This window comes from Alligator sinensis, unplaced genomic scaffold (genome assembly GCF_000455745.1).
Source record: "Alligator sinensis unplaced genomic scaffold, ASM45574v1 scaffold288_1, whole genome shotgun sequence".
Classification (NCBI taxonomy): domain Eukaryota; kingdom Metazoa; phylum Chordata; order Crocodylia; family Alligatoridae; genus Alligator; species Alligator sinensis.
Window position 1 is genome coordinate 1,535,814 of NW_005841876.1, and position 11,001 is coordinate 1,546,814.

General features: G+C 41.4%; 1 protein-coding gene across 2 annotated transcripts in view; it reads left to right on the forward strand.

The window, feature by feature from the left end:
* Positions 1 to 8,583, forward strand: part of COL4A2 (collagen type IV alpha 2 chain) — a 225,864-nt gene extending 217,281 nt beyond the window's left edge. The window contains exons 45-48 of one of the 2 annotated variants that reach the window (XR_003092498.1): positions 735 to 926; positions 1,259 to 1,545; positions 4,225 to 4,332; positions 5,207 to 5,344. Coding sequence is in view for 1 of the 2 variants with exons in the window: in XM_006017230.1 (XP_006017292.1) it covers positions 735 to 926; positions 1,259 to 1,545; positions 5,207 to 5,461 (734 nt within the window). In the remaining variant the exon portion in view is untranslated. Of the gene's footprint in view, positions 1 to 734; positions 927 to 1,258; positions 1,546 to 4,224; positions 4,333 to 5,206 lie in introns of both variants that reach the window. The other variant, XM_006017230.1, reaches the window with a different exon arrangement.
* The last annotated feature ends 2,418 nt before the right edge of the window (positions 8,584 to 11,001 follow it).

Below are 11,001 nucleotides of genomic sequence, written 5' to 3' on the forward strand. Positions count from 1 at the left end.
CATGAAAATTGAATATTTAGCTAGAAGAAACAGAAAGAATATCCAGCTAATATAAGGAAGGGTCTTTTTGTATTAGAATTACTCATCAGCAGGGATCCTTTGGTTTTCTCTGATTTAAAAAAAAAAATCCCCAATTTTTTATTTTAAAAAGTAACCCAAAATTCACATTTTTCCATGATTAAAATGAAACACCACTATATGTATATCTATATATTAGTGGTGTTTCATTTTAATAATGGAAAATGCAGATTTTAGGGGTTTTTTTAAACCAAAAACTGAGGATTTGTTTTTATCAGAGAAAACCAAGGTCCCTGCTCATCAGAATGAACCAGAAATTTTACCATGTGAATTAAACTAAGCATAAAGCAATCTCTCTCTTTGAATAACACCAAATATTGGAATATTTGTTGAGAATTGTTTGGGAGGGAAAGCCATCCATCCCCTGGGTGCTTTTTGTTGAAGAATAAGTTTTGAAGTATTCACTGCTTGCCCAAATTCTTTGATAGATGCTAAACTCATAAGGCCAACTATTTGTGAATTTACTTGTTTAGTAATAAAAAACATTCCTCTTTGCACAGACTAGGCAACAACCATTTACTTCAAAAGAACTAGCTACAAGAAATATGGCTTACCTTAAAACAGAAAAGTCTGATGCATTAAATGTTGAGGAAGACATTTCTCAGTATATTGCATTTTGGCTGAATATTGTCTATATCACATTTTTTCCCCTCAAGGTATACCAGGCCGTCCAGGTAGCCCTGGGTTGCCAGGTATGCCAGGTCGTAGTGTTAACATTGGGTACCTTCTGGTGAAGCATAGCCAATCTGATCAAGAGCCAATGTGCCCCATTGGCATGAACAAACTCTGGAGCGGATACAGTTTGCTATATTTTGAAGGCCAAGAAAAAGCACATAACCAGGACCTTGGTATGTATGCATCTCCCTGAATCCACATTTGAAACTTCCAATCTGCTTTTCCTCACTCAAAAAGGAGTATGTAAAATTAGAGCCATTTGGGCTTTGGGGAATATTATGCAAGGAAGCCCAGAAGTAACAAAGTGAAAACTAAAACACCTTCCTTCCACATGCCTCCAGAGGTAGTTTCCTTGTATTGCTCTGGCAGTTTGAGTGGAACCATAAAGTCTGCGTAAGCATCGCTGAATGTGGAGTTGTTCTGACAAACATGTATGCAGGTGTGGGCTAGAAGTACGACCTGTTGGAATATGCATATTCAAGAGTTTGGTGGTTTATTTTTACAGGGCTGGCCGGCTCATGTTTGGCTCGGTTTAGTACTATGCCATTCCTCTACTGTAACCCTGGGGATGTCTGTTACTACGCAAATCGGAATGATAAGTCCTACTGGCTCTCAACCACAGCACCTCTGCCCATGATGCCTGTGGCAGAAGAAGAAATTAGACCGTATATCAGTCGCTGCTCAGTCTGCGAGGCCCCAGCTGTCGCGATTGCTGTCCACAGCCAAGATGTGTCAATCCCACACTGCCCCGAAGGATGGCGTAGTTTATGGATCGGATATTCCTTCCTGATGGTATTTTATTCTTTAAATAAATTTTGTTATGCCAGTGCCATGGTCAAAATTTAAGTTTGGGTGTCCTAGCCTGGGCAAGCTTCAGGAACAGGTTTTCCAGCAGTAAAGAAGCCCTGAGGGAGCAGAAAGCGTAATGGGGAGTTGTTCATCTCTTGCCTCAGAGACCAATGACAGTCAGAAGAAAGGCTGAGGCAGCTATTTCTGTTTAACCAGGCTAGTATGTGAGGCTGATTAAAATCTGTAGTCTAGGCAGGAAGTTGGTCGTGAGAATAGAGCACCTTCCCTGCTGTATGTGATGCAGAAAGGGGACCTGGAAAACAGAAGTAGACATAAGTAAAAATGGCAACCAGTGTTAATGTGCTGAGGTATAGTGTGTGGATGTCTCAGACAGTGGGAACTAGGAGCAGGTAACACTGTTAATGAAAGACTTCTCAAGAAATTGACCTGAAAAATCACTGATTTACACAAAAAGGGAAACTTGACATGGTTTATCACAATAACAAGCAGTATGAAAAGTAATTTTCCCCACATAAAAATGTTTAATATTGTATTAAGACCATGTACCCCTAATTGATGGTAGGAGGTGTGCACTTTAGACTGAGGAAGTACACATGCTTTCCTTTGGGGTCAGGTCCATGCAGCACTGATGAGGCCCAATCTTGCAATGCTTGCACACACAAGAGTAAAGCACTAACACCAGAGGGTGTTGAGGCTGCACCAAGACTATGGAATCAACCTCAGAATAAGCAGTGTCATATTCAACAGACAGCACAAGTCAGAGGTGTGTGATCTGACCAAGACTTTACTACTCTGAAAGAACTCAGAAAAGTCCATTGATGTCCTAGTTATGCCAATGCCAATAACAGAATTTGGACAGAGAGAGAGCACGGGAGATACAGAACTGCCTGTTCTAATCTCTCTATTGATGAAGGACAGAAACAAAGTCTCTACTAGACCTGAACCTACAGTTTTCATGCCTCCAAGAAAGTGTCACCAAAAACAAAAAAGCACACTATTTATTTTCATCAATGTTTTCCATAGAAAATGACCACCAAAGGAAAAAAAAATCCAGCTTTTTGACCAATGAAAATACTGAGAAGAGTCTCCACTTTCCACAAACATTTTTATGTTATTCAGTCAAAGTTTCCATTAAGGAAAGGTTGACAAAGAGCCCAACCTGCCATATATTTAGTGTCTCTTCCTACGGCTTTCCTTTGCTTCTGTAAAATGCAGCTGTTATTATTTTCTTGCTTTGCAGGGGTGTTGAGGATCAATTCACTAAACACCCGTAAAGCCCCTTTATACATATTTGCATTATGAATAGTGTCACAACCTTGGCAACTGCTGGTCATTTCCCAGCCGACTCCCATCAAGGGAAGTGCCAAAAACTGCAAGTATTTATAAGATAAAACTTTCAGCTTCCCGGCACATACTTGTACAATATTACCATTTGAGCAATGGTCAGTGGAATGCTTAGGTTGTGTACACTGTGGGATTTTGAGCACTGTGGAATAACATGTTGAAGCACACTATGTTCTTGATGATCCCAAAGCATATTTAAGTCTATGTTGCAACTTCCTTGTGTTAAGTGGTTCTGAGTGGGCCCACTTAGAGCCTTGTTAGGTCAAAGGAACTGTACACAGGAGAACGGGGCCTGCCTACCCAGATCCGGTTTCAGGATCTGAGCCCTGAATAGCAGATATTAGATTCCTGTTAAAACATCCTGAGGTTGTAAGATTGCAAGACAATTCAAAGTGCTTTGGCCTCCAGATCTGTCTAATGTCTAAAGCTGCATCAGTGCTCAAAGCGGGTTTGCAGTATACCTCAGCTGCTCTCCACCAAGTTATAATTTGAAAGATGTGAAGGCTCTTAACAAATGTGACACCCTAGTTTCCTTGGAGGCACAGCAGCTTGGGAACTGAAATATTCATCTTCACCTAAAAGACTATTTAACTTCACCCTAGAAATACAAAGCAACAAAGCAGCTCTGGTGTCCTTGGCTGATCTTAGTTGTTGCACGAGGGGTTGAATTTGAGCCATGTTTAACAGGTCAGAGATCAAAGCCCAGGTGCAGCTTCTCAGAATCAGATAGCGTAATACCTGTCACAGTGACACAGGACTATCGCCCCCCCTTTCACTCTTCCTTGTAGCATTAAAGATCATATTCTGCTTTATTAACAAACTCTGTGCAGCTTGGCAAGCTTGGCTGGGCTGTGCACTGAAAGCCTAGTAACAAGGGTTTGATTGTTTTCACATGAGGAATGAAAGCCCTTTCCATTTTGTAATATAAAATGGGGAACTTCAGAGACTGAAGAGGTGGAAGAAGCTATCTGAGAAGAAAGATATGTAATATTTTATGCAAAGTTAGGGAGAACTATGCTGGGATGTTGTGTGTTCCTGTTTATGTACCTTCCAAAGGAGCATGGTAATGATTAAGTCTGAGTGTGGTTGATAAATGTTATTTAAACTGTGTAAGCTAGGCCATTTTTTACCACAGTGCGAGAAGGGATGCATTTAGCACAAACATTAGATTATTCAAGTGCTAGGAAAAACGTTGTTAATTAAAGCAATCAACTTGCATCACCCTGTTACAATGTATGGGGTGTGGTATAGAAAATGAGTATTATATATAGGAGAAAATTTTCACACTCCCCCCTCCCTCTTGTTGCACCTTCAAAGGTGAGGGGCGTTTAAGCTGTCTTCGGTGCATGAACATGGAATCACATGGATAAAGATTGAATGAGAGGTTTACAATGGAAAACAAGAACAAATGGTGTTAAAGCAGGGGTGAGCAAAATGCGACCTGTAGTCAGACTCCATTTCCCGGCAGCCCCGCAACGAGGCAGGTTCTTTAGGCAGGGGCGTGTAAGAAGCAGATTGCAGCTCTCCCACAGCCACATGCCATCACCACCCCAAGATCCCAGCCCCAGACACACTCCTCACCTGGCCATGTGTCCTGCTCATACAGCTCCCATTCCTAGTGGTGGATGCAGGACACATGGGCCAGGGTGCCAAGGCAGCAGGGCTGGGTCCAGCAGCGGCATCCAGAAGGAGCTGTTGCTACTTGGGCTGCCAGGAAATGGAATCTGGTCACAAGCTGCATCCAGCCTACAAGCCATATTTTGCCCACTCCTGTGTTTCTTCCTCTGACCTCTGCTACACGAGTAATCGCAGTTAGTAGGATCAGCAAAATTGGAAAGTCCTAGAGGCAAACCTTTCTGGGTGACATACAGAAGCTATTTTGCCTTTTGTCTCCTTCTTCCCCTGTATGTAGGCTGTATTATTCTAAACCAGAGTTTCTTAGCCCATAGGTCACAAACCAAAAGTGGGTCACAAGAATATATGAAAGGATTGTGAACAAACTTTAAAAATAGATCAACAGACTTTAAAAATGGATTCTCCTTTAAAGGAGAAAAATGTGGGAAACCGTGACTTTCCCTTTGCAAGCTGGCAGAGCTCCAGCCTGCAAGGGGCTGCTTGGCATCCCATGCACCACACACTTGGGGGCTGGGGCAGCGGGTCTGGAGTGAGGGGCACTGGGTCGGAACTGGTGATTGATGTTTACAAATGGGTCCTGGTGCAAAAAAAGGTTGAGAACTACTGTCATAGGCTACAAACTGTACAGTCCTGCCCCTCTCTGAACTCCCTTTGTCTTTTCTAGCACACTGCAGCTGGTGATGAAGGTGGAGGGCAGTCACTGGTTTCTCCTGGGAGCTGTTTGGAAGATTTCAGAGCTACCCCTTTTATTGAATGCAATGGTGCCCGTGGAACTTGCCATTACTATGCAAACAAATACAGCTTCTGGCTCACTACTATTGAAGAGCAATTCCAGAGCACACCCTCTGCAGACACACTTAAGGCAGGACTCATCCGAACTCACATCAGCAGATGTCAAGTTTGCATGAAAAATTTGTAAAAAAAAAAAAAAAAAAAACTCTCCTAGTGTAAGGGAAAGGTTTCAGCCATTTGTACACGGTCATGTTGGTGCTTATGTAACTTATTACCTCAGGAGTTGAATGAAAAGTTGATTTTAAAATGGTGTCTGTAAAAACAACTCAGCACACTTATACAAAGTAGCGCTGATTTCTCCTACCATACAGTATATTTTCACTAGTTTAACACTATATTATTTGTTAACCAATTCAGATAGTCTTGAAACACCAAAAAACCCATCCAGTTATTAATCTACAAATTCTCTTGGTCAGATACACTCTCTTGGAATAAATGTATATATTAATTGTACTAGTCTGAAACATATAGTAACTGTTCATCTCACTATGGTGGTTAGTTTAATAAGAAATTATAAATGTTAGTACAACAATGAAATAAGCTCTAGGGACTGCTCACTGATCTGAGTCCCAAGTCCAACATTTCAAAACCAGGCACGTACTTTTGGAGTTTATCTGGACACTGAAGATGGAAAGACAGCTTGGTTATGTTAGACTTAGCAGGTATCTGCCATCCTTTCTGTTCCACCATCCCCACCACCATAGCTCCTGAACATTTTCCATCAGCCAAGGGAGCCACATTTAGTGATCATGCTCTTCCTCTTGCAGTGAACACCACTCAACACTAAGAGCAGCTTCTTACTTCACAAACTTATTGCATCTTTCCAGCCAGACCCCAAGTTCCAAGATAACTGCAAAGAGTCCCTCACTCCTTTTTCTCCTGGGCATTTGTTCTGTACCACACTAATCTCAGAGTATCATAATTTATGGACAGTTTTGAGAACAATTTATAGACACATTTGAGGTTATAGAGCAACAAGTAACTGCTCACCCAGAAAGCCCAGTTTTTACATACAATTTCCCTTATGTAAAATTACCACTCAGAAGGGGCATATCTACAAATGCAATTAATACAACTGAATATACTGTGGCTCAATTTGAGTAAAAGTAAACTAAATTCCAACATCACTGTCTACATGTGCATTTAAGCATAGTAATTTACTACACTGCCAGATACCACTTGCATCTGAGGAGACTATCCAACAGCACCGTAAATTAGTTTACTGCTCCCTAATTGCCACACACCTGTAGCTAGTGACACTTCACTGCACAGCAAATTAGCCTGAGGCACAGTAAAGAGTCTTGTGTAGACATGCCCAGAGCTGCATCATTTTCCACTCTGTAACCTGCCTAATTCATCTCTGAAAGAGGAGCTGATAAGAAGATGGGGATGATGGCAACATTATCAGCTGGCTGTACCATTGGGAGGAAATATGGAAGGGCTAGAAGTTACTCAGCCATGGATGAGAGGTAGGTTTGGTAGTCTTTCCCTTAGATATCCATCAAACAGGGCACTGGGTTTGCTAGATATCAACTTCACAAAGGTGAACTCACTTCCCTGTAGAATGAGAACATTTGGCTCAGGGTTAAACTGCCTGTCACTTTCCTAGGAGAGAAAAAAAGAACTGAAGTGATTTATTTTTAATCATTTTCTTGCAATTCTCAGGCAGGACAGTGTTAAGTGTGCTGACTACCTAATTTAAAGTGGGCATGCTGCATGCAAGAGTTTGAAGCTTCCCAATCTGATAGGAAAAGAACAAGATACCATGAACACTCGTACCATATTTAAAAAAAATACTACCTGGTCCCATTTTAAATCTAAGTTCACCTCTCTCTGATGGCGTTTATTGGGTTCTGTAATTATGTTCCATCACTGCTGTAATTATAAATATAGTTATGTTTTTCCTAGACTTCTATTCTTAACTATTTCAAATTTCTAGGTATTCTCAAGGTACCATTACACCTGCTGCCCAAAAAGAGTCTGGCACAACCTAAATTTACACCCATAAGCAAGCAAAGATCCACTCATTCCACAGCCTGCACACCTGCACTATTTTAGAGACAAAGGCTGCTAAGAAGCTATTTTATCTAGTCCCTCAGTTGTGTACAGACACAATCCTGGGAGGGAGGTTAACCAAAGACTCTATTGTGGTCTGTAAAGTTGAAGAGCAGGGGGCCCCTGTCCATGATGAAACCAGGAGGTTTTTTTTAAACCACTTCTGCATTTGGTATAGAGTTGTATTTTTTTTTTAAGTTCTCACATTTCCTGCAACTCATTATCCCAATTTAGATATGCCCCCAAATTGAATCTGTCCTCAAACATCCGGGTGAAGTAGGGAACAAAGGCCAAGCAATTTGCCTCCAGTTGTGGTAGAACTGAATTTCTATAACTGAATCTGTGCAGTACCTTAACTATAAGAGCCAGCCTCTCTGACAGACCAATCAACCTGTTGTGTCTCAACTTATGAAAAACATTAAAACTGAAAACACAGCAGGTAATATTCAAAACTGGATCAATGTCTGAAGATCACTCTAAGTTACATTGCAATAAACAGCCCTGAACCATCATAAAGGGCAAGTACTAAGAGAGACGATTGCAAGATTAACATTCATTATTTCAGAATTTTTCAGTGTTCAATGGATGTTATAGCATTCCCATAGCTATTTTAAGAGAACTTAATTGAAGCTTATGCAGTGGATCATTTTTGTTTGCAGAGGATTTGCAATATAGTTATTGAAGACAACAGCGAAATACACTTTAAAAAGCCACACTAATAGCAAACATATTGCCTAAACTTTGCCTACAGCGATTTTTTTTTTTTTGCACAAAAGGCTTGTAAAATGTACAAGAAAGAGGCATTTCCAAGTCAGCCAGATTAGATATTGGCTTTCTCCAATATTGCATACCCTATACGTAACAAGTTTGTTAAATGCAAACATTAGAGGTTGAGAAGTCAGGCACATAATTCAAGGAATTACAGAATTAATACAGCCTTAGAAATTTGACCTTTTGTACTTTCTCAGTACCTTTCAGTGCACTTTTGTTTCTAAGCCTTCTGATTATGTTGACTATTATATTTTGTTCTTTTCCTGGGCAAAGCTTCTGTACTGCCAATGAAGCTTAGCTCAGAACGCTTTAAGCAGCTATGGTTCCTCACCGAGTTTCGGCATTCACCTAAAGCACTAAGCTCGAGTGTACAACAGAACACTGAACAGAAGAACATTTCATTAAAAGCCTATAGTTCATTAACACAAATTCCTCAAAAGCTTCTACTTTCAAACAGTTTACAATTTTTCTCAATTAAAAAAACCCCAAACCTTAAATATATTATCATTCTGCTGATGGGCTAGGATACAGAAGTGACTATTCAAGCCACAAATATTTTGCTCGTCTTTCAAGAGGTCTTTCTGCTTCAAGCATGCTTTCTGTCCTTTGTGTGACTTCTAAAAAGCTTTCTGAAGTACAGCACTCCAAAAGTACTCCTGAAAGAGCTCAGTAAGACCACACTTATTCAAGTCTTTATTATTATTCAGGGCAGTATATTAAAACGCTCGGCTGTATTCACAGAACCTGATGATTCTGACTATCAAGAGTGTGTGTTACTGTCTTGTTTAAGGCAGACAGAGATAGACAGATACTGCAGCCTGAGCAGATTATAAGCAATGAGCACAACTTTCTCCTGCAATAGAAATACCTAGGACCTTGAGGAATGCATATCTTTTTAATAAATAAAGGTAGATATTCTTCCATAGCCCCTATGATCATAAGTGGCCTTGCTACTCCCCACCAGTAAGTGAGGTCTCCCAGAATTACCTAGTTTCATAGCTTTTAGGGGCTGGAAGGGACCTTACAGATCATTGGGCCCAGCCCCCCTGCACTTGGACAGGAAAGACGGCGGGGGTCAGATGACCCCAGCAAGATGGGCATCAAGACACTTTTTGAAGATCATCAAGGTGGATGACTGTACCACCTCTGGGGGGAGCCTGTTCCAAACCCTCCAAACCTCTCCTGCCCTGGCAGATGGAGCCTTTTACTGAACATTTGGACAAAAGACAACAAGTGAACAATTATTCTTTAAGAAGGAGGATGACTGGAGCATACACTTGATAAATGATGGGACAGCACTTGGTCTTCTCTAACAAGGATGGAGGCTACTGAGCCATACCTGTCACCTCTTAATTGAAGGAGGAAGAGGAGGGCCCTACAATATTGCAGCCTCAGTTACTGGGTAGTTAAGACACTTGCCCAGTAAACCCAAGGCCCAGATTCTCAGCCCCTTCTTGCCCAGAGGGGGTTTGAACTTCCCAGCGTTGTGTTTTAACCACCATGCCATAGGTTAGGTATGACACCCTCTTTAGCTCCTTTGAGGCTGTACCCTGGGCAACCTAGCATAAACACAAACTGAATGATGTGTGGCTCAGCAAAGTGTCAGGAAGGAAGCGGCCCCACATTCTAGCCTGGGCCCTTACTCGGTCCATCTTAACAACAATTAAATGCACGGGGCAGTGGCTTAGCTTCAAAGGGAGCACAGAAGGAGGATCTGCTAATGTCTCCCCTCCAAGGTGGTGGTTAAAGCATTGTACTGGGAAATTGGAGGGATTCAGGTTCAAATAAGTAAGTACATAGCAGTATGGAGGTACAGATTAAATAGCTAACCTGGCAAGCTCATCCTGGTTGTGCAAGTCAGGCTGGGTTGTTTTTTTTCCTTCTTCATGCACCACCACCACCACCACAAACAGAACATCTACATGATGAAGTAGCCTGTTAGACATTTGCCAACCCTTTATTTGCAGTGGATTTGTACAAGGGTAGCCAACTGGAACTTAAGCAGTTCTGTTGCTGCTCTCTCAATAAATAAAAGATACATGCAGTAAAGGCTTGTTATGTCACTACTATCAAGTGTAACTCTGACTCTGCAGGGAGCAAACCTAATAAACTGGCTTGATTTCTACATTTCTGCTTTTAACTTAAGAATGGTTTTGGTTCTAATGTTACTAGTCAAGCTTTCCAAAAGCTCTTTTATGAATTTCTCAGAGCTCACATCTATCACATACCATCTAACTCCTTGGCCACATGCTATCTACACATTAGTATTTTATAAATTTTATTCTTAAGCTTAAATGTTAGAAGTAGCTCTATCTTTATTTACCTCATAGAATCTAAAGTTTCTTCTGCCACCTACCACAGGACTCCTTGGTCTACTCCTTAGGGCTGCAGGACAATTAGGACACAGACAAGACTGAAAAAGAAGGGCCTATGTGCTGTATTTCTAGGAAGCCCATTGTAGAATATGAAGGTTTTGGGTTATGAACAGGAACCCCCTAAGAGTCACCTTTGCAACTTCCCAATTTGGAGGGCTAAAGAGAAGCAATGCCATCAAAAGGATAAGCAATAAACCATTTATTAGTCTGATGAAGTACAGAAAACCTTCCCTGAGTGCTCAGGGAAAACTGGCATCCCCTCCTCCGTCCTCCTCCTTCCTCTGGGGTACGGCAGCACAAGGCCACTTGGTCATGGCAGTCAGACAAAAGAACAACTGGGTTTATCAGAGTGGCTGTGTGGTATCTCATATGAGGCTTGTAGTGTGCAACTCTATAATTTACAGGAACTTAGAGGTAACAGTTTTTATTAGCGCCCTTGCAAGGGTCTTGTGGCTGGGCTGTTTCT